At 37.6% G+C, this 26381-nt stretch overlaps 1 protein-coding gene across 1 annotated transcript in view; it reads right to left on the reverse strand.

The window, feature by feature from the left end:
- Positions 1-19413, reverse strand: part of taok1b (TAO kinase 1b) — a 36335-nt gene extending 16922 nt beyond the window's left edge. Inside the window, exons 1-5 of the mRNA XM_053648196.1 lie at positions 18733-19413; positions 2966-3194; positions 1210-1281; positions 508-609; positions 362-407 (exon numbers count right to left, since the gene is read on the reverse strand). Coding sequence (XP_053504171.1) covers positions 362-407; positions 508-609; positions 1210-1281; positions 2966-3097 — 352 coding nt within the window. The 5' untranslated portion in view covers positions 3098-3194; positions 18733-19413. The remainder of the gene's footprint in view (positions 1-361; positions 408-507; positions 610-1209; positions 1282-2965; positions 3195-18732) is intronic.
- Between the last annotated feature and the right edge of the window lie 6968 nt (positions 19414-26381).

Raw genomic sequence — 26381 nt, forward strand, 5'->3', positions numbered from 1 at the left:
CTTTAATTAAAAATTTTAATTAGGTGGAAGTTTTGCTGATGTAACAATTTCTACTCAATTTCTACAGACATTTCTAATGGTCTGCTCCTGGCTATGCTAAGATGTACTTTTAAAGAGTCTTTTGAACTTAAGATGACCACAGAAAAGTTTTCCAATATCTCAAAAAAAAAAGATCTTGATAAGGTTGATTTAACATAAAATCGTTCATAGTGCCTTTAACTGAATCAGTGCAAGCAGAATGTCTTTGAAAGATACAAATACGTCAAAACTAGCAAGTTAGACTTTAAATTACGTACGGCGTGGCAGCAGAACTGTTACAAATACATTTTTCACATTTTTCTGGCCAAACTTAGCAGCTCACCTTCAAGGAGGTCGGAAGCTGAACCCAAACAGTACTCCATTACAAGCTGAAAAAGAGATATAGAGAATAAACATATTTAGAGCTAAAGTCAGATGAACGAGGATGCTTTTGTGCTGAGGAGATGGACAAAGACGAAGTGTTTTTACCCATGCTGTGTGTTCCCGTAGGTAGCATCCTTTATATTCTATGCTGTTCGGGTGCTGTATTCTCTGAAGGAATTTTACTTCTTTAATGATATCCTGCCATTTCTGATATGGAACGGAAAACAGTAAAACCAGTACAGTTAACCATTTCCATTTCATATTAATACAATCTCCAGGTTAATGTTCATCTTAAAAAAGGAAAGAATGAAAGAAAAAAAGAAAAAGCTTGCTACTGATGAATACAGGACCTCACCACTTCACTCAGACATTACACCAAAAACCTGGGAAGACTATCAGCACCAGCCTGACACTGGCCCAGTGTAGGGCTGGATAATATGAACAATGATGCAATGATGAGAAATGCAATAAATTAGCATTAAAGTTACAGTGTTAACATATATCTCAGTGCAGCTAAATACAGGAAATGAATTCAGTCCTTGTAGTGCAATGCAACAGTCACAGCACCCAACAACTGCGATATCTTCCCTCAGCTGTATTCAGTATTTAAAATCAAAAGACAATACACAGAACTACAAGAAATTTCTAAAAGTGCAGTGGTCATTCATTCATTTTTAGATTTAATATTTTAATATTTCCAAACGCAGCATAAAGCTTTGCTGCATTGCATAAAATAAAAAGAAAAAAGAAATCAGCTTGGCTTAGAGGTCACTGCATAGTTCAGGTGACAATCTCAAATTGATTCACCTCATTGGATTGTTTTCCACTGTAGGACATCTTCTTAATGGCCACCACCTCTGCGGTCCGCACATCACGTGCCTGCAACCAGACACAGATAAAAAAAAAATTTTTAAACCAGACAACCAGTTATCTTCACATATTCAAATACTAAGCACAATCATATTGTCACTATTATGAAGTACGACCCTCATTGTATGTTTTAAGGTACTGTGCTTTCATAATACGTGTCTGATGGCCATTTAAACAAAAGTGTTATCTGCTCTCTTCCACATACATACGCCCATGAATAACTAGGATCTAGGGCTGCCCCTGACTAAAGATTTTCTTAGTCAGCTAGCAGTCGTTCATTAAGGTTTATAATATTAACTTAATTACTTAAATATATATGAGGAAAAATGGTTTGAGTTTCAGGGCTGGGAAAGAGTGTTATTTTGTAACATTGTTCTACATTACAGAGAAATACTAAACATTTATGTGAATTACACGCTTAAACACACATAAAACAAGCTGCAGCAACACCGGCAGAAATTATGATTATGAATATGTCGAAAAAAACAGCAAGGAGACTGCCTGAACATTTTTAGAATTTATTAGTAATAGAAAGCAACTATAAGATCATTGACATAAATAACAACTTGCCAACACAATAACTTAAATATAAAAAGATAAGAAACATCTTTTGGTATAAAAACTTTTCCAAAGGGGGAATTAACTAAACAAATGAAAAAATAAATAAACAGAAAACTGCAACACTTAGAAATATTTGTACAAAAATTAACATTATTCTCTTTTTCAACTAAATTTCTTTTCTCAGTAAGTGGCAGTTTCATGACAAGAGTTTGCTGAGTCAGTGTCGGCTGCGAAGTTGGCGGCGCGGAGTCATTGCTGCAGTATAGCGGATGAGCATAGAGAGAAATGCAAGTTAAGTTAAACATGTCATTATGATTTAACTTCCACACTCCGCACGAACATTTGGATAATGTAATATAATAGCGCACATTTATCTAAGTTAACCTTAATGTTAAAACGAGCGGCCATGTAAAGTGGCTAATGCTAGGCTGTTACTTACATGTTCTAAATGATAAGACATGTTCGATGTCGACGAATGATAGATGAACTTTTGCCTGCAAAATTTGCAGGCAATCTTTTCGGGGACATCCTTTATTCATTCAAAATTATTCCACACTTTTGATTTTATTCCTGACATAATTATTAGCAGGTGGATCAGCCAGGCCAGCTGTGTTAGCGAAATTTCCGTCACTGACTGCGTGACTTCGCCACTTCCTGTGAACTTTTTTTCCCTGTGATTAACTGGCCAATGAAAATTTAGTCAACCAAGCCTCTTCTAGTCGACTAACGATTAGTCCTTAGCTCCTTCAGCTTCCGGCAACGGATTCTGATCAAGATCTCTTGCTGATACGGCGAACGTTTTTTTGTTCCCTCCCTTTGGGAACCTTTACTTGATTTTTGACCAAACATGGTTAAACAAACAAAACGCATACTGTCAAATGCATCAAGTACTTGATTTGTATTCGTATTTTGTATATTAGTAAACTAGTATTGAATGTTCCCCATTTATTAATTATTTTTTTGTCATAGTAAATCTAATATTTTTGGCTTTAAAGTCAATTACTAACCTAGTTTACTTAAGCACAAAATGTAATATAATTCAGTGCACTATTCTATGCATCCATAGAGCTCATAAGACCTAAAACCAGTGTAAACATGGTAAAAGGGTGATGTAAGGTTTTGCACCGCTTACAAAATACACAGCTCCGAAGCTGCCATGTCCAATCTCGCGCAAATCAGTGAAGAGCTTCTCAGGATCTTCCTTAAAGAACAGCTCTGCGAGCTCGGGGTCCTTGAGGTTCCCTGCCCTGCTGGTGGAGGGCATGCTGCGCTCGCAGGGGACTATCTGGCCGTGCGACTACGACGCGCAAGCCCCCGATGATGACTCATCTGCCAGAGAGTGGCAGCGTGTGCATAGGGACCTGTAGTGCACGCGCACACACACACACACACACACACACACACACACACACACACACACATTATTATTAAACACAGGGACTCAATCACTGACAACAAAATGTGGCTTAATCAAGTGTTTTTCCTCAAGGGCACAATCCTACACTGGTACAACAGTCTCACAAAGGGTGTGAGCTAAAATTAACCACCTTTATGGAGCTCTAGGTGTTAAGTGAGTGATCAAAGATGAACACACAAACATAGACATTCAAATTTATTTGTAACATACAATGTCTGACCTTTAACATTGAAAAACGTCATTTATACCCGACCGTGCACCACAATAGGTAACATTTTTCATCAGACAGGGCATTTTCAGTTCCTATTTCTTACAAATGATAAAAATAAAAATACTATAAGTATATCCATACTCAATTTTTTAGCTCTTAAACTCTAAGTTCTTAAAGAAAAAATATTATTGATAGTCAGTAAAAAAAATCCAAAAACTTCACATTAAAGCGCAAATTAATTTTTTAAAATCCAGTATCTACACTACACGTTGCCACACCTTTCTTCCTTCCATGAAACTTATTGATATTTTACTTTAAAAAGCAACTAGTCGGTCATATTCACTGAAACCGAGATGACACACGTTTTTGATCAATTTCAAAGCCAAAATCTTTCATTATTCCAAATGTAATGCATTTCATTTACAAATTGACCATCATATTGAAATGCTTTTGATCATGTGTTGCAAAAGCCAGCAGTTCTTGTACAGGTTGCCTTGGCAACCAAAGAGTTTACAGACGTCAAATACCCATCGCTGCAGAGCCAAAAGTCCATGGGATGGAGGGTGGAGACAGATCTGATAAAGCTCTTTCTACCTGGGCGGAGTCGAGCCAGAAATCCAGGCAGGTTTGAGGTGTTGAGAGAACTTGCTGTGTTTCAGGCTGGATGAGGCCTTGTTTACACTAATGGGTTTTCGTTTTAAAACAGCATTTCAGCATTTAAAATGATCCTTGTCCACACTGGCATTTCCGCTGTGTTTCAGAAACGATCTCCGTCCACACTACACGACAGAAAATACGTCACATGACCATTCATGCACACTGGTCATGCGCATACAAGTGTAAACACGAAGTTGGTTGCTAGTCACCAGCAGGCACAGCAAACCATGTAGGGCTTACACCGCTTGAAATGGGATTTGTTGCTGATCGCTCTAATCATAGCTTGCCTCTTGCGCATGTAGGCAGCTGCAGTATTTAACTGAATTTAACTGAATAAACAGAATTTAACTGCACAATGGCTGCTAAGAATGACGACCAAGCCAGCAAAGCTTGCGGTTCAGTCTCCATGTTGTTGTGTATACGATTAAGGTAGCGTAATAGTCATATGGTAGGGGATTGACGAATCGGGGAAGGATACACAATAATCCATAAGAGCCAATCAGGGAACGATGTGGGCAGCCATGCCTTCGTTTTCAAAAGTCTTCATTTTGGTCTGTTTTCACTGAAAAGTGAGCCCGGAGTTCTCAAACTAAAACGGGGTCTTCGGCACTTTCCGAAAGTTTCCGTCTTCGAGGGTCGAAAACACCGGAGTAATGTAGACGACAGGCGTAACTGTACCAAAAACTATGCGTTTTAAAATGAAAACGCACTAGTTTAAACAGGGTCTAAGTGTGTTGTTTTGTGTTGTACATCATTGTATTGTTTAAAGGTTTAGGGTTAGAAGTATAGGAGGAGTTCAATCAGATCCAGCTCCACCCCATGGACATTTGGTTCTGCAGTGAAGATTGTCTTTCTCTCACAGTTAAAAAAAAATATCTGTACAGGATATAAGTGTCCATTTAGCATTATGAAAGTGTGGAAGATTTTATTCATTTGATTGACAGCAACTGAAGTATTTATGTAAAGTATATAACTGACTAAAGTACAATCTCTGCAGGATAATCTTCAAGAGGGCAGTAATTTGTGGAAGAGTGGACATACCATGATCCCTATAATCCTCTAAACCTTGCATAATGACCACAGGCTAGTCCAGCTGATGTGGGCCGTATAAGTACAATGGCCAGGTCTCGTGCGGTGTTCAGCACAGCAGACAGCCTTTAACCTTCTACTGCATTAATTATTACATTTACTTAAAACACATTTCTGGATTTTTATTATTTGAATTAGTTAGTAATGAGTAATATTTTTTTTTTTAAATATTTTTTAAAAATTGAAACAAAAAAGTGGAGGGCGAAGGGTAGTTGGTCAATTGTGGCTGTATGGCAACAATGTGCAATGGTGGAAAGTATCATTTTATATATATATATATATATATATATATATATATATATATATATATATATATATATATATATATATATATATACACACACACACACACACACACACACACACATATATATATACACATATATATATATATATATACATATATATATACACATATATATATATATATATACATATATATATATATACATATATATATACATATACATATATATATATATTCTATTTTTTTGTCAAAGTTAAAGCCCCCTTTTTACAGTTACATTGGAAAATATTATTTTTGTATTACTACCTATTTAAAAAAGTGGAGATAAAATTGCTTCCATATGACAACACCATGCAATAGAGTTAATTACTCTGATGCTGTGTTTCCTGTGTCATCGAAAAAATATGTGTTTATGAAAAAATAATATGAAATTCCCAAATTAAGTCACTTTTGCTGGCTAAACAAAATCTATTAAAATGTGAAGAACCATGGTAGTGAGTTGGCAGTCTATGCGACTGAGTCGGTTTATTATTCCAACAGCCATATGACGCAGAACTGCCGTCTGTTTCCATTCGTCATGCGGCTTTAAATGCTCGGCTAATGCTGATAGGATGGTCCTCCTTGCACAAAGCGGGACAAACGCAACAGTTCTCTGGTGTCTGATCCGACATACCTACAAGTCAACTCAATCATCTCGTTCAGTTCATGTAACACTTTATACTCTCCATTATACCCTCCATGTGCAAATAAGAGAAAGACAGAGTAAAGAGGACCCTGGAATTATCTGCATTTGAGTGTGTGTGAGGGCGGGGGGAACAGTCCCAAGCCTTCATCTGCTCTATTAAACCCAGGAACACAATCAAGAGTGCATAAAGAACTTCACTGGCATAAGTCGATTAGGAAAATTCACAGTTGTGGATTTTTATAGTCGACACCTCGTTTACTTAAAGAACACAAAAAACAAACTGACAGATTTCAACAAAATGGTTCCTCACTTAGAAGTCAAGAGCAGTCATTGCAGTTATGTATTGCAAAGTGGTGTGGGCAGTGTGATGACATTTCACAACAACAACGATGAAAAGTGAAACAGACTTTAACGGTCAATGTTAGTCTCATACTGGAAAAAGTTTTATGAAAGCAGTTCAGTATTTTTTTACGATGGTACTGTAGTACAAGAATGTACTAACACTTGCTTCCTCCGAGACGCGTGAACCTAACCGACCACATTTTTTCTAACTGCTGGGCATGCTGTGTCACAGGACAGCATAAGAACAGAAAGCGCTATCTGCCGTCTTCCGCATACATACTATACATGTGGCCCAAGAATAGCTTATGTCACTGTGATTGACAGATGAGTGATAGCGTGCCTTTCCACCAACCCAGAGAGCACAGCCAGTTTTGGCACCCAGCCATGTTGGCTGATTACCGTCTACTTTTGGAATGCGTACATTTATGTTACACGTTGTGCATTTGTGTTTTCTGGTTGTGTTTTGTCTCGTTCAGTCATTACTTCACACTCCCTGCTGCATATAAAAAACAAACAAACAAAACAAAAAAAAACAACCAGCAAAGAAATTTTGCCTGTGAGCTAGCCAAATAATATTTCTTCCTACAATAGGTCATGCACATTCTCATATTATCAGTCCGTATAGGATTTTTAATGCTTGCTTTGCTGTGGCTTTTTTCAAAACTTGTGATACAATTTGCAGAGTTTTTTGTGCTTTTCTTTGTGGAAAACTACTTGAATTGGTGAACTCGCAATTGCGCAAAACTGTTTTGCACAGTCTTTCACAGTGATGTTTGTTGGTAAATGAGACCTTTTAGCTGTACCCATGTTTGAGGCACATTAATCAAAGAGGGCTATGACACGTCTTGGCCCAAATCTGTAGTAATCTAGATAAATTGCAAGCTCCTTTGAATATTGCCGAGTTTGCTTGATGTTGCGTTAATTTCTGAAACCACAAAATTTCGAAATCCTGGAGGGACGTATTAGAGCTGCAACAACTAATTGATAAAATCGATAATAACCGATTATGAAAATTGTTGTCAGCAAATCTCATTATCGTTTAGTTGGTCTGCGCGCAGCACGGGGTGTGTTTACTCATTACGTTACTTCTGTTCCGAAAACACGCTTCGGAGAGTAAATACTAAAGTTGTGTCCCAAATGACGGACTATACACTTACACTATGCACTGTATACTCTACCATCTAGTGTACGAATTTTAGAAAGGTAATATTGTCTCAAAAGGAACACTAGCGGGTTTTTTACTAATTGGAAGTATAAGCCGCTTCCTACTCGATGGCGCATGACGTCATACGCACGATAGCATTAGCAGACACCCAGAGTCACCGACAAAGACTTTCTTCAGTTTACTGTTTGTCAGCATTACCTTTTATTCCCAACATGACCTCAGTCACCATCAGACGGAGGCGAAATCGTAACGTGACTGAAGAAAAAAGTCCTCTAAGGCACGGGAGCATATTATATTAAACACAGTGCTGTGTTCTGCCAGTATCAAACAGTGCTGCATGAGCACAAAGTTATGTTTATATGAAAAATGCTCCACTGTGTGCAAGGGGCAGGGGAAACTGGTGCAAGTTGCTTAAAAGGTTTAGTTTAATTTAAGTTTATTGTCATTATTCACTGTATTTGCACATATGCAGTGAAAGTGAGTTTTTATTATTAATTTAGAACTGTAGTTTAATTCAGTACTTTTTGTGCATCCATAAAAAATAATGCATAAATACTATATATAGTATTTACTGTATGCATTACTTTTTATTATTTCCAACTATACACACACTAGGGATATCACAATACCAAAAATCTAGTAGTCGGTACTAGGGATGTCACGAGAACCAATACTTCGGTACCAACATTCTTAAAACGTGACGGTACTTGTTTTTTTGCAGTAGCTTTAGCACGGTTTGTAACGAAAGTACCGAGGTTGCAATTCTTCCGGACCTGAAGGGGGCAGCAAATACACGCAAGTGTTTTAGTCGGTCCACAAGTGGTGAAGAATAACGCCTACAAGCACAAGGGAAAACTACAGAAATTTAGCTTAGCTTAACAAGTTTAGCTCCGCCCCAACTCGTTGAGAGGAAAAGAGAGGAAAGCTAGTATACCGATTCCGGTGTGCAACCGATGCTATCATTCATTTCAAACAAAGCAAGGAAACACCTGGAATTTGGCGAAGCACCTGAAAGACGGACCCTATATTATTTTTGTTTGAGGCAGCTGGCATTGTAGCTGTGAAACCAGCTAACGTTATGCTCCATGTAATGTTTGCGATAGACAGTTATTTGTTAAAGACGCTAACACATTGCAATGTTATAAACTACCTCCTAATGGGCCACCATGCATCGCCATTCAGCCCGTGTCCTGTCAGCAAAATGTAGCCTAATGTCACTAATAATTATTCAAATGTTAATGGTTTTAATAAATCTTTTTGGTCTGCCACCATATCAAAGAATTTAAACTAATGCTAAATATATATATATATAAATAAATAAATAAATAAATAAATAAATAAATAAATAAATGTGTGTGTGTGTGTGTTTGGGACCGTATGAATAATCCTGCTACACTTAAACAATAGTAGCCAACAAGAAATTCACTTGAGCTGCAAATACAGACATGCAACACATCACAGGAAATGCCCTTCTTATGAGAAATCTCATCAGCTTTGACACTGGCAACAATAAGTTGCAGTTCTTGTGTGTGAATAAGAAAGTGCCCATACTGTAAGAAGGTGCCAAATCTCACGTTCTCACCAAAAATAAACACAAGTGCTGTCCACCATGTGACATCATGCATACAGAAACAAGAAAGAAAGAGAAAAATGTGGAGGAAGCACTGGTTAGGAAGACACAGGTAGTGAGGATCGTTTGTTCTGCAAAGTGAACTGGAGGTATAGTGCAAAACAGTAACTAATTTTTATACTGTGTCATGCTTGTTTTTATTTTTGCTTTTCCTAACAACCATTTTGCTATGACCTGCCAAGTAATTTCTTATAGAGGAAATATTATTGCACTTATATTTTGCCTGCTTACCCCTACACTAACAGATTCAGGGATGTGCTGCGCGTGACGCAGATAAATTAGATTAAATAAAGATGTCGGTTCAGACTATAATTTCATTCCAATGTTAATGCATCCTGGTATTTAACAACAGGGTGTGTGAAAAGTCAGGAAGCAATGAGAGTAAAACTACATATTTTTGTATTTATTATCTGCAACATATGCAACAAATCTTTATTTTTTATATTTATAGTCATAGTTTACATAGTTTTATAGTTATTTTTTGTATGCTTCTCATTTTCATAACTTTGTCTTGTTTATCTTATTAATATTATTTTATTTCTTGTATTTTACTGTTACTGTTAAGCACGAGTACACCAAGACAAATTCCTTGCACATGTAAACCTACAGTTCTTGACAGTAAAGGTGATTCTGATTCTTATACAATAGACTAAATTTTATTAGCTCAACAAAATAAGCTTAGCTCCTTGAAAAGTAGCGTTTATTAAAGTGGCATCAATTATAACACTTATTGCCATGACTATACTGTGCAATCACCTCCCTTTTATACCCACGCAGAGTAGGCATGAGAAGGAATGGCTTGTCTGAAATACGGCTAATGTGAAAGCTGTCATGCAGACCGTGAAGCGCATGATTGTACCGAACCAGAGACTACCTGTAGGAGGTGGTCTGAGTACAGTTGCACTGGAACAATGCTGGGATTCCCATGAATGTGAATGCAACTTGTACTCGGGTCTGCACACGTTCAGGAAGTAAAGTTACCTGCGCATGTGTTTTAGCCGATGATGACTACATTAGTTTCCACAACACACATGTACCATGAGTGGCAGGAGACCGTAATAGGACATAGAAATGGGCCACTGTTGCGTATAATATCTGCTGCGCATTAGGGCTGGGTGATGACAAAAACATATCAGAATACTTGGGGACATCTCTACGATACACGATGCATATCAAGACATATAATTTAGCTTACAAACTGTTTGCAAAACAGTAGTAAAATAAACAAAAATACGTTAAACTGAGTTTGATGATACTTTTCTTAAATACTTACAAATACCAAGAAGTTTTTCAAAAATATTACATCAAATCAACGGCATCCATTCAGTACCATTTAATTTGTAATTATTAAAAATGTAAGAAATTTTTTTTAAAAAGTAGATCATACCAACAATATCTCAGAAATCATTTATCACGATTTCGATATTATATCGATATATAGCCCAGCCCTAGTGTGCATAATAGTGCCAGATATTATTTGTGGTGATGCAAGAGGAGTTCAACAGAATCAAGTGAGTCTGAAACCAGACCAACGCTGCAGGGGAGCGCTGGGAACGATCACACTTGGATTTGGACCGCAGCAAACGTGCCCAGTGTGAAAACCACATAAGAGTCAGTCTCAAAGCTACGGAGTCGATTCCACACACACAGAAAATGATTAACCTTGCATACACACATGGCAAGCTAAATATGTTTGGGGATATTTATATTGAATTTTTGTTTGGTGGAGTTGAATAAATCACGGCCTGGAATGCAGGTATGAAGAAAAAATGTACAGAATACCGTCACCATGTCTCATTTGGTGTGACATGAGCACTTTGAAAACATTCTCATGCTGTGACAGATTATCAGAAAAATGTCAGTAATGTTGTATTGTACTCAGTGACATGTAATTTAATTAAAAGGTACAAAAGTTGATTTTATTTCTTATTTGTACAAATAACCTGGAAGATATTTAGAACATGACAAAAAGTATTGGTTGAAGCTGTGACATCAGCACAAGTGTATGAAGTGGCTGAGAAAACACTTTTGGAAAACACTTTTGGGCTTCTGGTCCGGAATGCTGGTTATTTTGTTTGGATGGGCCTCCTGTCAATCATTTTGTAGACATTGAGATTTGTGAACATTTTTAATCATTCAAACGTCAAACCCAGATACACAGGCTAAGTGCTAAGGATCTAATCTTAATTTAAAAAAATGTGACTAATCTTATCTAACGCACCTTTAAGCCTAGTTAAGAGTTTGGTAGTAGTATTAGTGTGAATTATTTTTAAATAAATACTTTTGGTATTTAATTTTTTTTTAAAGATAACCCAATTAATTGGTTAATTGATATATTAATCATTCAAATATAATCAACCCTAAATGTAATACAATGCTTATAAAGTACATATCCAAGAGAATAACTGGACTGTTTATAATTTTTCAAACAACATTGTGGAGAGAGGACATGGAAAAAAACAAAAGACAATGCCTTATGTATTGAGATCTGTGGATTGTCTACAATTCAACCAGCAAAGGTTTCTAGAACATAGAACTCGCAGTCAGAGCTTTAAAATACATAAATAACACATTATGTGAATTCAAAAGGCGTCGACATGAGGCAGAGTGTTCAGCTTAATTGCTCCGCATTCTTTTACAACTCAAGGAGGCATCTCAGTAATCTGTGGTATTCGTTCCAATCATACCCATAACCTACATTCACACACCTAGAACTTTCTTTTAACTTTCTGTACACATCATGAATCAATCCATTAATCTATCCATTAATCTGTCCTTCCGGGTCTTTTTGCTGTCACACTACAGCCTTCAAAAGGATAATTTTGAAAAAAAAAGTGAAACAATAACAAGCTGAAGTAACAGAAAGGCAAATAATTAGCATTCTTACTACTACGATGAACAGATTGCAAGCATTATGACCTTGAAAGCTCAATCACAATTTGATTATGAATTCTTTTGGCCTCTTGGATTTTTCATCGATTCTTTTGGCAACGCCTCTCTGAAGAGATTTCAGCATGATCACAGCGACCAAATATCAGGCTATATATTATATTAAACGGTAGTTTGGTTTTTCCATGTTGATTCAAGTCCCAAATAGTGTGCTTGTAAGATTTTGTTAAAAATATGCTAACAATCCTGTAAGAGCAATTTACAGCAACATCAAACGTCATCACACCTCAAATTCAGGCACTTAAGTCCAATTACAGAGTGACAGGCAGGAGCCTTAGCCAATCAGGCGAGAGAGAGAGATTAAAATATTCATTCTTAGCTGTGATTTGATTCTGTGTGTTTAATTATTTCCTTCTGAGACAGGAAGTCACAATGGCGTCGCATTGAACTGCCTGAACAGCCAATAGCCTTGGAGATATGCCACACCACCACCAAATCTAAACAAACCTGAAAGCAGCGCAGTGAGCTAGCTAAATATGGAGAACAATGAAAGTTTAAGAACAACCTTTTACTTAGTCTTATAATAGAGAAACCCAGACGGTGTATAAACATAGAATCGCATTCTCGCTCAGTCTGAAGAAGTGTCATATTCCATCTTTAATGCACTGCAAGTTGGTAAAACACATCCGAGAAGTACCAGGTATATAACCACAACCTCATACAAATTCCTCTTCTTCCCCCCCCCCCTCAGCCAAGACACCGATGACCCATGTTTGCTTCTAACAAGCTACTACTGCTGCTAAAGAGCTTTTACTCTAGAGCAAAAACACATACGGTTATAAAAAGCGTTTATTTGGACAATCATTAAGTTTTGACTAGGTCAGGGTAATGAGGGTTGTGTTTTTTGTTTTGTTTTTTTAAACCAAATTGGGCTAGTTTTGGAACAAGGTTGTGGGTGGGGAAAACAAGTCTGCAAGTCTGTGTTTATTGGGCTAGTTTAAAAATAGTCCACAGCCACCAAGCCCAATAATCAGAATTTAGTTTCATCAGTCTGTACAGGATTTCACAGAGTTTTTCTGTGATTGTTGTGCCCAAAAATGCTTGATTTTCCATTGGGTTTTTTTTCACACTTTCTTGTTTGTTTGGTGGGAAAACTGCTTGAATTGGCGAAATCGCAATTGCATGAAATTGTTTTGCACGATCTTTCGCAGTGATGTTTGTTGGTAAACCTTTCAACTGTACTCATGTTCGATGCACGTGAATCAAAGAGGGCTTTGGCTGAACGCACATCGTGATGATGTCACATGACGAGTCTTGGCCCAAATCTGCAGAAAATCTGCTGTAATTTTGAAAAAGTGCAAGCTCCTCCAAATACTGCAGAGTTTCCTTGATTTTGTGTTCATTTCTGCGATCACGAAAATCCTGGAGGGACTGTTTAATCATTTTCCATGAACATATGCTACAGAAACCAAAGGTAAAGAGGAAGTGCAGACAGAGTATCTACAGCATATGTCGCTTTTCCACCACAGGTACTTTTCCCAGGAACTAGGGACTTTTGGAGGTACTCTGCGTTTTCACCACAGGGACCAGGGTCTAAATTAAGTTCCAGATAAAATACTTAGCCCTCACAAAGTCCCTACTCGGGAGGTGGTACTTTTTCAAAAGCCTGGAACTTTGGGGGTGGGAATTGGGCACTGAACATGCTGGTTTTTTGAGTGCACGCAGCCTTTTTTTTTCCAACCAAAATTTTATTAATTCGGTGACCGGGAATCGAACCTGGCCACAACAGTGAGAGCGCCAAATCCTAACCACTAGACCACCAGTTTAGCTGCACCAAACTCTTTTGTTACTGTTCAAAGTTTTCTGTTCCACTCAGAGCCTGCTATGTGTTTTATGAGCTGAGCAAACATTTTACATTATTACATCATTAAAATCAGCTTACTTTGTCTATAATCAGTTTGACTGTAGCATACTTCGAGGCTTCATATCCTCACCAAGGACTTGTAGTCAGTGACCCTCTCCCAGATATACAATGCTTCCCAAATCCCACCAAAAATCCGGAACGCTTCTCATACACTTTGTGATTACTGATTTACTGCGTTTTAAAATTACTGCTGGAAATTTTTTCACCCCAAACTAAAATAAGCCCTAGTGTTTCTTCTCTACTCCAGTGACCCTTCAACCACCCTGACACTATTTTGTGAGTGAAGCGTGAGCCTATGACCACATGACACGAAAACATCTGGGTTATCATTAATTCTCTAATAAATAATGTTAGTAATGTGTTCTCACTGAAAATTCCAAGAAGTGCACTTCAGGTACCCAGATGATGCACTTATTCAACCGAAAAAAACGAAGTGTGGAATATTGGACGCTTCATGCACTTAACTGTCGCAGCTTTGTTCACACAGCGGAAGAAGAGAGGGGCTACCAGACGCTGATTTTGGATCCTGTGGAGACGATTTCGCTTCCATCTGATAATGACTGAGGTCATGTTGGGCATAAAAGGTAGCACGGTCAAGCAGTAGAATGAAGAAATGTTTAAGTGCGTTTGACTACATTTGCCATCAACTAGAAAACAACTTATAATTCCGGTTAATAAAAAAAAACTTTAGTGTTCCATTTGAGACGATACTACCCTTCTAAATTTCATACACTAGACGGTAGAGTACATAGTGGATAGTGTTTAGTGTGTCATCTTTAAAATGACTGACCGGAGGCCCATCTAATCACAAACAAGCATTCTGGATGGAGGTTTTTCCTCAGCCACTTGTGCTGAGGCTTTTTGTTGTCATGTTTTACATATCTTCCAGGTTATTAGTACAAAAAAAAGTCATTAACCCCTTTCGCCCCGACACTAGCGTTCATTCCGCCGGCGGAATGGAAAACGACTTATCGGACATTTTCAATTAGTATAAACAAGTGAATTATTGTATCACCGCAGTTCTGGTACAAGATTAGTCAGGACACTTGTGGCTTTCTGTGTGTACAGTTTTATGTCTGTGTGCTTAACTGCTGGTGAGCAAGGGGATGGGAAACGGGCGGAGTTTGAGCTCCCTGCTGGGCAAACAATTCACACCTCTACACGAAAACATTGAGACAGATAAATCGGAGAGCAGGACTAAAGCTTTTTTGATAGAAAAACACCGTAGCCAACTGCCACAATAAAATTATAACATTTAAACCAAAGATCGGACTTGTATAAACGTTTACTACCTTACATTACCTACAGAGACGAAAATCCAGTTCGCTCGCGGTTTTATAAATCATGCACATTTCCATCGGTATAAAGTCCATCAGCTTTATTGAAGAAATGCAAAGTTCCATATTTAGTCGCAAATGTCCTCTTCAAAATGCATTGAGTGTTTTGGTATCCCATCCCTCTGGAATTTAGTAATTAGCCATAAACTAAACTGAGACACCATCTAAAAAAGCTAATCTGCTTTGGCTATGCTGAACAACCCGCCTCTTAAATTTTAATTGGGCAGTCTAACTTGATTGACACCCACTTGCACCAATGGTAGATACTTCTAGCTTTCAAACAAGCCCAAACTCGACATGATTGACCACTCATAGGCTGAGAAAATCAAACGCGTATTCAGCACAACCAAGCCTTTGACGCGGCGTCTTGAGTTGTGTGTCAGCGGGTACAGGCCAATCAGCACAGCGCTACAGGGCCGTGCAGAGAAACTATCAGGAAATGGCTTCTCCGCTCTAGCGGTCTTCCTGCAGAACTTTATAAGCAGGTTTTTGCATGTTTGGCAGTTTTTTCTGATCGCTAGTTTTCTACTGGTTTTTGCTCAGCGTGCGATTTATCGGCGTCTTATAGCGGCGGCGTGTTCCCGAAAAAGCCTGAATGCGTCACAGTTTCTGGAGCAGTTATTTCCGAGTGGCTCATTTTTTTTTGAGGAAGACTATGTGGATTGAGTTGAGGGGCTCTATCTACCGCCCAAAGAAGTCAGAGGAGAGGGGTCACTCGTGTGTCTATCATTTGAGCCATTCGGAGAGCAAGTACTCCTTCACCTAGGGCTCTGGCACTATTTTTAATAAACATTATATTTTATAAGTATTTTTCAGACTTTTGTGTGTGTGTGAAATTACACATTGTGTAACACAGTTCATGCTACTGCCATTTGTTTTCATTTTGTGCCATTTGGAGAGGTTTGGTGCCATTTGCAGAGGTTATTTTGTGCCTTTAAAAAAATGTTTGCTATTTCGAGAAGTCTGCAATATTTAAAGGCTTTGTGCCATTTAGAGAGGTTTTATGTCATTTAGAGACGTTTGGTGCCATTTGGAGAGGTTTTGTGCCATATTGGAGAGGTTTTTACCTGTGTTTTGATAACCTTACACACAATTTTAGTGGTCAGAGAGAACTTCCTCATATTTTGGGTGTTCATGGATAAGTACTTGGGGCATCTTTTGAGACCAGGAATGAGGTTGATATCAACATTTGCTGTGAAGATATAACATTTGTGTTAAAAGCAAATATTAAAAAAAAAAAAAAAATTCTGAATATATTGCCCAAGGTAGGCTAGGTCAAAGAAGAAATACTTGAAATAACTGCTAATTCTTAGTCTTAAGTGTCTACTTTCATATGAGCCATTAACCACTACTGTGGTGTGTGAGATCACAAAACAAATCAATGCTGAACACAGGTACCCCCCAAACAGACAAAAATGCCATTTTTTGGCTACTGGTAAAAGAGATTAAAAACGGTTATTGCACTTTTAATTAGGTCCGATTAGTCTTTTTTTTTTAGAAGATTAGGTCTCTAATGGTTAATGGTCTAATGGGTTTGATTTATTTATTTATTTTTTTAATCTTTCTTGAGCAACTCCCCCATACCCAAATTTCTAATCTTCACAAAGCTCCGCCCCCAGGATGGCCGACTGGAGGCCAGGCACAAACAGGTATTCCGGACAGGAAGTCAGGCTGCGTTCACGGAATTACCGTAATTACTATATGACAGCCCGGACGCAACATTAGCTGGTTATCCAACTCTGTGCTAGCTACATTAAACTTTATTGTATGTATTTCGTTTATTTTCAGATTAATTTTGCATCATTAAGACATTAATAAGTCAATAATGTGAATTATTACACAAACATTATGAGATAACTAGTTACATTTTACAGCTGAAACCACCGCCATGTTGAGTATTTCAAGTTTTTAATTCAAAAGTTGTAATTACAAGGACGTGTCTTCGTTTTTACTTGTCGGAATTTCTCGTAATTACGGTAATTGCGACATGGCATGAACACAGTTAAATTCCCACATATCTTCACAAAGCTCCGCCCCCAGGATGACTGACAGGAGGCCCAGCCAATCACAAACAAGCATTCCAGACCAGAAGTCCGTTTTCTGAATGGGTTTTCTCAGCCATTGTTTTACATGCCTTTCATATTTTTTTTTCATATCTTTCAAGGTGATTCGAACAAGTATGAAAACAAAAACAAAAATGGCTATTGCACCTTTAAATGGTTTGTCCATGGGCTGGACAACCTGCTTAGAAAGGTTAATTTAGAACTAAAAATTTGGACCATCTCTTGTGTGATTTGTAGTTCAGATTAATAATGCTTATGAATAGTGGTGAATTACTGTGAATAGTAGTGAATAACAGTAATGCTGAAAAGCTGGCAAGGCTTCACTTTAGTGCAGGGATATGAGGAATGCAACTCCTGCTCAATGCTAAACCCTTGTGCTTATGTCAGACCGCACTTGGTTTATTATATTGTAATATCGCGTTATACAGCTTCATAGCGGGGGAATTTCACGCTTCATTTCTTTCCTTTTGGACACACTGTACACATGACAGGCTTCAATGCGACAGAAGGCAAGTCCAAGTGCCAGAGAAACAAGCAGGGAGTGCCTCAGCAATGCAAAATGCAAGCAACATTTACAACACTGTCATACACGCTAGCTTATTCATGTCAGATTAAAGCAATCATTTTCTAAAATAATTAAAACACACATACATATACACACACATACATATTATATATATATATATATATATATATATATATACACACACACACACACATACACACACATATACATATTGATTATATAGGCAGGTGTTGCTGGATCTTTATAACAAGAAAGCATGATCCAGATGCCTATTATCCTTCAGAAACTGTCCAGATTCCCTCATTCAGTTATCCTACATTTATTTTTGTTAACGAGGGAAATCACTGTAAACTAGTTAACTGGCTAATTAACTAACCAGGATCAAACACTAATAGTAATTACAAACGCCATGCCGTCATCTCATGTAATGTAAAAACCGATGGCTAAAAAGCAAACGTCCTCAAATTGACCTATTTCATCCAAACTAGTTAGCTTAGTTAAAACCAGTGTCAGTGTGTGCGGCTACATAAAGTTAGCTGCTGCAGTTAGCTTACTAAGGTGTCTGCATGCTAACGTTAGCTATGCTATGCTACGCTCCTTGTATTAGCTATTTTTATTTGCAGTAAAGATGACAGCGACAGCGACACAAAATGCAACACTGTGCTGGACAAAAAAATGTAAAGTAAAGTGTCAAGTGTGTGTTTGGAGAAAGCTTACCCGTCCAACAGGCCAGTTTTGACAGAACAAACAGGATTCAGGGAGGGAAATCTGAGCTAGGCTTGCTAGCCTCCAACGCAGTTATCCTGCGAAGAGCAGGCAGCCAAACAACTGGCCTCTCTGAAGCCACAGAGGAGTGGAGCACAGATTTGACACAACTCAACGGATTTGTTATTCCTTCAGCCCCTCGGTAGTCCTTGTCTCGCTGCCAAGTCAAGTGTCCGAAAACGTTAGTTTATTGCTGTGTTGCATGGAATGATTTGGACGTGATGACCACTTGAGATAATATCAAATAAAATAAAAAAATAGCCAGTGGATGTCAATAGCTCGAAGGCTAACGTTAACTCCCCACTCCCAGTCACTTCCAAAAGATGGCGGCTGTTTTTTTTTTGTTTTGTTTTGTTTTTTGCTTTTTTACCTCCTCCTCCCCTCTGTGACAAAACACGAGTAAAATCCAGACAAGCTTCTTCCTAACCAGAGTGTTTGAAACCACTCAAACAGCGCTGTCATGACCCAAGAACAGAAAGTCTCTCTAACTATAAAAGAAGTTCTACCTGCATGGGAAATATGTTAAGCTCTCAGTAGCCAGGCACTGATTTTCTCCTCACTTTCACTGGTTACATTTCTGCTCCCGACCACCAGGCGGCAACAAAACGCTAAATAAATAAATAAATAAATAAATAAATAGCAGCCACTATAATAAAACACGACAGGGTGTGATGTGATCGGAAAATAATCATCGATGCAGTGGTGGCCAAAAGTAAACTTTAAAGCACACAATCTGCCTGCAATGTCTTTGTCCTCTATAGCATTACTTGCACTCAGGGCTATGACGCATTTCCACTTTGAAACAGCACGACTCCCAGGTCTCCGGTAGCATCTTACAATAAAGTTATACTGTTAGACTAAGGTTAGCTTGGGTGTTCATTTCTATTAATAGGTATTTTCTCACTTTCGTAGTTGTTTATGTATGACAAATGATTAGAAGGAGCATTAGAAGGAGCTTTGCAAGCGTTCTTAAACTTACAGTCATGTGGGGGGAAAAATAAGCACACCCTATGGAAATTGTTGGCTTTTTTTTTTTTTTTTTTTTACATATTTGGACAAGCAAACATTTGATCCTCTTTGAAACATATTAATTAAGCTGATAAACTCAATACAAATGATACAAATGATACATAAAATTGACATTCACATAAATTTAAAAAAAAAACAGATTAGTCACATGTAAAAAGTAAGTACACCCCGACATTTATCACACCTTCAAATCCATATAATTAGAATCAAGTGTTCAAGATCGGGTGCCAGTGATTAGAACCTGCTTAGGGAGTGCAGGTGGAACTAGTCTTATTTATACCCCTCTCATATCGAGTGTCTGGTGTTCCCTTTGGAGTTCTGTAAGGAGGCTTTCAGAAAAAAAAGGCTGTGGATGCCTATGAGTCTGGCAAGGGATTTAAAAAATCTCCAAATTGTTTGAACTGCATCATTCCACTGTAAGGAAAATAATCTACAAATGGCACAGATTTTAAACAGCTGCCAGTTTGTCCATTACTGGCTGTCCCAGCAAATTCAGCCAAAATGCAGACCGTCTGATGCAAAATGAAGTCTCTAAGAACCCCAAAATTTCATCACAGAATATGCTAGTAAGTCTTGCAACTGTCTGTGCCAAAGTGCATGCTTCTACAATCAGAAAGAGATTGCACAAATTTGACCTGCACGGGAGGCGAGCCAGGAAAAAGCCTTTGCAAGACTGTACTTTGCCAATAAGTATATAGGCAAAGACCAGGCCTTTTGGATAATGTGCTCTGGACAGACGAATCAAATAGTTTTTTGGCCACAGTAACAGCAGACATGTTTGGTGCAGATCAAAGACAGCTTTTCAGGAGAAGCACCTCATACCAGCTGTGAAGTACAGTGGTGGAAATGTTATGGTTTGGGGTTGCTTTGCTGCCTCAGGGACTGGACAGCTTGCATTCATTGATTCAACTATGAATTCTGCATCATATCAAAGAGTGCTTGAAAATAATGTGAGGCCATCTGTCCGAAAGTTGAAGTTGAACCGAAAGTGGACATTTCAACATGATAATGATCCTAAGCACACCAGGAAATCCACTCAGCAATGGCTCAAAAAGAAGAAATGGAGGGTTATGGAATGGCCTAGTCAAAGCCCATTGAAATTTGGGAGGGGGTAGTGTTGAAACAGGCAGTACATCTAAGAAAACCCTCAAACATCTTACAACTGAAAGAATATTGCATGGAAGAGTGGTCAAAAATTCAAGAAAGCCAGTAAGAGACTGGTGGACAATTATGTAAAATGCCTTTAAGAAGTTTTTTCTGTTAATGGGGCAATACTAGCTTCTGGGGCCAAGGGTTTAATTACTTTTTCCATAGAAAACGAATATCACATCTATTGATATTACTGTTGAATAAATGATTGAAAAAGCCAATTTTCCTTGTGGTTTTGTTATGGTATATCAACTTCACTAATAGGCACTGTTTCAAAGATGATAAAATGTTTGCTTTGTTATTTCTTCAGTGTTGTCACATAAAAATATATAATCAAATATTTACAAAAATGTGAGGGGTGTACTCACTTTTGTGAGATACTGTATGTCAAAAAAAGTGAACAATTTCCATGTTATGGGAACTTATTTTTTCACATGACTGTATATGATGAACGTCGTTGACATAAATTTTCGGGAACTCCTGTAGACACTGGTTGTAAAAAACACCACTGGCATTATAGTGGACCCGCCGGAAGCAGAAGTGCTGTTTTGGTTATAATGCAGAAGTGTTTGTGCAGGTAGCACTGTAGTGACTATCCCAAAATGGTGGGATACTTTATAGTGGGATACTGTACTGACTTTTACCCAACATAAATTAAATGGCTCATACATACCTATTTTCCTTCAGTGGAACCAATGCTGCATTGGTGGTGCTTTGTAAGTTGTAATTTGTAATTTGCAAGTTGTAATAATGTCATTTCTAACCTCGGCACGTTCGACATGCAAAGTGAGAAAAAACATGGACGCCTCCACGAAAGTGTGTCTTTTGTTTGCTCTGTTAGAGCCTGTAAAACCAATAAAAAGTTACTTTAACTGCACTTTTACAGTTACAGGCCTGAGTGGCTATTGGTGCTGTTCTACTATAGTGATCTACAAACATTCACCAAACATTTTGGACTGAAATTGCAGTACATCATAAACAGCAGACAATAGCGAGTAGCCAGCTAAGGGGGGTTTCTCATGTCTATGTTAACGTTCAGCTTCTCATTTAGATGAATAATTATGGACACACAATAATTTTATATTTGAATGAATCATACACCATTTGACCAGGGACTTGGATTCACAAGGTTGTCTTAAAATGATATCTGGATTTGTATCTAGAGAGACACATTATGGCAGCCAAATATGTCAAGCTTTATGCCAAACTGATGCCATCACCTCAAAATCTAGGTTAATGTAGCCATTAGTTTATTCTTAAATAACTAAAACATAATTTAAATATGCAGGTTTATTTTGTATAGTTGAATAGTCTACAGTAAAAACAATGAGATTTAACTTTTAATATTTAATACTGAACAAAACGATTTAGCAAAAAGTAGTTTATGTATTACAGAATGGAGTTCTAATTAATCCACTGAATAATAATATGAGCAATTAAAAATGGAAGTCTGATATGAGATTTTGGTCCTCAACAATTTCAGCAGCTAGTAGAATTTTTTATTTTTTTTGTCAGACTAGGAAAGGAGGAACCTTTATATGTGCATTCACACATATAAACGCTGTGGTAATAAAAAAATAATGTAATAAAAGAAAGTGATAAAGATATGTCATAAGTGGAACTTGGTACATGTGCAATGCATTATGGTTCATTGTAAGGGTCAGAGACCTTAATGTTGATGACTGCCATTAGATGTAAAAATTGTATTTTCCCAAGGTCAGATTCTGTCTGAATGTTAGATTCCTATGAGCATAATTACCAAAGCTACCAAAGCATATTCAGGCGCTATTCTCTGAAGTAAACATTAATCAATATCATGAAAATTGAGGCCTGCTATCTAATCAAGTTTGCACTGTAGGTAAACATTTCCATGAAGATATTCATACTGCATTCTTCAGTCTTATCCCATACAGTGATAAAATTCTTACGGTATATAGAACTGCACCTAATTCCTTAAACTAGAGTCATCAATTCCAGCCCTAGGTGGATGGAGTTCCGCATGGCTGGTTGATTTTTGTGCACTAACCCACTTACTAACCCTTGGAAGTAATCACTGAGTTGAATCAGCTGTCTTTTTTGCAGGCTCATCACCAAACTTTGATAAATGTGGGGAAATGTCAAATGGAAAAATTTACCGGACCCAGATCCACCAGAGTCTGTCCCAGGAATGCTGAGTATGAAGTGGGAATACACCCTGAATGGGATGCCTGTCCATCGCTGGGTACCGTGCGCACACACATTCATGCTAAGGGCAGTTCATCTTAGCCAATTCACCTACTGATGTTTTTGGGAGGTGGAAGGAAACTGGAGAACCTGGAGGAAACCCACACGGACATGAACATCCCAAGCGCCACACAAATAGTAATTTGACCTTAGGATAAAACCAGGGACTCTGAAGCTGTGAGACAGCAGCCCTGGTTGTACCACCTTTTAAACTCTGCAGTTCAATTTTATTTTATTTTTTCATGCATAAATTATGAAATACTAATCAAGGATTTTTTTTTTCTCTGTGTGTTTTTATTCATCTTTAGGCATAAAAAATAAGTTTACCTTCATTTTACTCATACATTTTTCAAAAAGATATTGAAGTGTCCACTCCAGTGGACTGCATGCATTTAAATGAAAGTCATGTTTAGTAATAGAATAATGAATATAACTGTCTATTATGTTAAAAATAAGAAAATAAAATTGTTTAAAGCTGTAAACCAATTTTATTGAGCATATTTTACAGCACTATGAAAAACTGAGCACTAAATATTAATAAGGAACTTTGCATTTTTATTTTTATATTTTTAACCAAGTGCTTCTTCAAACATTCTGGGAAAAATTGTCCAACAGTCTAAAAGTTCCATCAAAATTATGATGATGATTATGATGATGATGATGATGATGATTACTATTATTATTATTATTATCATTATCATTTTAAAAACAAACCAAACTTAATTACTTCAGTGTTTCTAAAATGTATATTAAGTTTATTAGATCTATTTATGATGGAAATTGGCGAAACATCCAGGGCACAAAGCCATAATGGTCACAATAGTCACATCTAGAAAGTGAAAGAACACTCTGATGTACCACCGTTTATTTTTGCGTCAATGAGGATACATTGCAACACATTGATCCATGAGATCTACTCCTCCCATGTGTTGATTGTACAGTGTTACTGAAAATGGCCTTGGAATGCTAACTGTCTTCATGTCTTTCTTGCTCCATCTCTGGGTCAAATCAGGTGGGCAATGACCAACAGAGGATGGAGCCATGCAGATCAGTGAACTGTCTAACCATCGTGTGATGCTGATGTTGTCAGCAATGCTGACAACAGAACATGCCCCTCGTCCCTCTTCTTTGAGCTGCTTTTCACTTTTCAGTTTCAACTGTGCTCCCTGGAGTCTGTTAATTCTGCGTGTGCCAGTGCCATAGATGCCCTTTTGTTTCAGTGTCTGAAGGAGTGGAATGGTGCAGAAGAAATTGTCAAAAAATACCTTATGATTCCTCTTATATATGTCATTACAGAGCCACATAACTATATCTGCACACATTCCTAACTCACTGACCTGACTACATCCAGCTAAACCCTGGTACACTTCAAATCTATACACGTATCCAGAGGAACTTGCTCTTACCCACACCTTCAAACCCCAGGGTTTGGGTTTTTTGGAAATGTACTGCTTGATAGACAGATGGCCCTTGAAAGGAATAATCTGCTTATCAACTGATTGAAATTCTTCAGTATCTACTGCTGCACAATAGGTTTTCTAAAAAGTATCTAACACTGGTATGATTTTGAAGAGCTTGTCAGTGTTTCCTAGGTCATTAGAGTAATTATCCACAAAGTGAAGGTACCTAAGGATCTGATCATACCTAGCAGGCATGGCATTTGCTATCAAATCAAGACAAAGATGTTCACCTGATAACCAGTACATTCTTGTGAACCTGAGATATGACATAACCATATTTATTCCAAGAAACGTCTTGAGGTCTTCATTTGTTAGGGCCAGATTTTCTTTTCCATTTCGGAGTACATGCAGATTGGTGTTGTGCACTATTTTGTTTACCAGGTCATATGGAAACAGATCTACTGGTTCCGTTCCCTCAACTTTCAGTTTACACTTTCCTAAAAAAGGAGGCAGGTTTCCCTTAAACTGGTTGTCTTTGGTTTTCCAGACATTCCTTCTTTTATTTTGCTCTTGAATACTGGCAATGGCTGTTGCATCCTCAACATCTTCAGCTTCAACTACTGCTAGCACTTGTTGATCCTTCTTTACCTGGCTCCTTCTTTACCTGGCTTATATTATAATGATAGATCAGTTAATTTAAAAATTAAGTAAGAGCAAAAAACAAATTAGTAAAAAATGTGAAGTATGCTCACACGAATAAAGCTGTACTATAACTTGACTGATGAATGATGACCACTTTACTGGACACATGATTAATCATGGGTTTCCAAAATCTATAAATCAAAATTTGAAAAATGTGCCAAAAATATTATTCCTTAGCTATTACTTGATGTTGTCAATATTCTTTTTTACCTCAGTGGTTCTTTATTTCATAGAAGTATTGTACAGATATTCCTGAAGTAGTCGGGCCATCTGAACTTATTTCGGCCATCTTGGATATCATGGCATTTTTTTCTGTAATTACAAGTGTCCACAATTAGCCAGAAAACAGCTTTTGAATAGCTGTCCACTGTAGTGACCACTATGCATGAAAGGGTTAATACTTTTAACAGTAGTCACAATGCAGCTTTACAGAAATTAGGATGTAAATTTATATTTAGATCGTCAGTGATCAAGCCAGAGGTGACAGTGGTGAGAAAAAACTCCCTGAGATGACCTTGAGAAAGAAACCATGAGAGGGACCAAACTCAAAAAGGAACCCATCCTTTTGTATGTTACACTCAGTAGTGGGAATATAAATCATTACTCTAAAGTCAAACTGCATTGAAAAGTGTGTTGAAAGAAATGTTCAGTATGTGTCATTATCTTTATGAAATGAGTCTACAGTATCCAGGTGAGATTATCCACTGAAGCAAGGATGAGACATGTGGGACCATCAACGAGACAATCAACATACTTGAAAGTAAAAGAACTCTGAAATAAATTCCAATATAAATTCATCATTCTTATTCATCTTTACTTTGTAGAATAAAATGAGAGATGAGGTAATGGGTGTGACATTGACCTTTGTCTACTTTTGAAATCAATTTCCTCCTTTTACTGTGTCACATTCTCCAGTTATCTTTAAAGTCTATGCATATTAAGGGTGTTGTTTTTTCTGGTGCACAGCAATGTGTTAGAAAAGTAATGTGCTACTACAAAGGAGTGCCAAAGGCAAATGACCTTAAAACCATGTACCTTGATGTGAGGAAGGAGCAAACTACCATGTTGTCTGGCAAACCTAATGAGTTTATATAGTAG

The sequence above is a fragment of the Ictalurus furcatus genome, chromosome 18 (genome assembly GCF_023375685.1).
Source record: "Ictalurus furcatus strain D&B chromosome 18, Billie_1.0, whole genome shotgun sequence".
Taxonomy (NCBI): domain Eukaryota; kingdom Metazoa; phylum Chordata; class Actinopteri; order Siluriformes; family Ictaluridae; genus Ictalurus; species Ictalurus furcatus.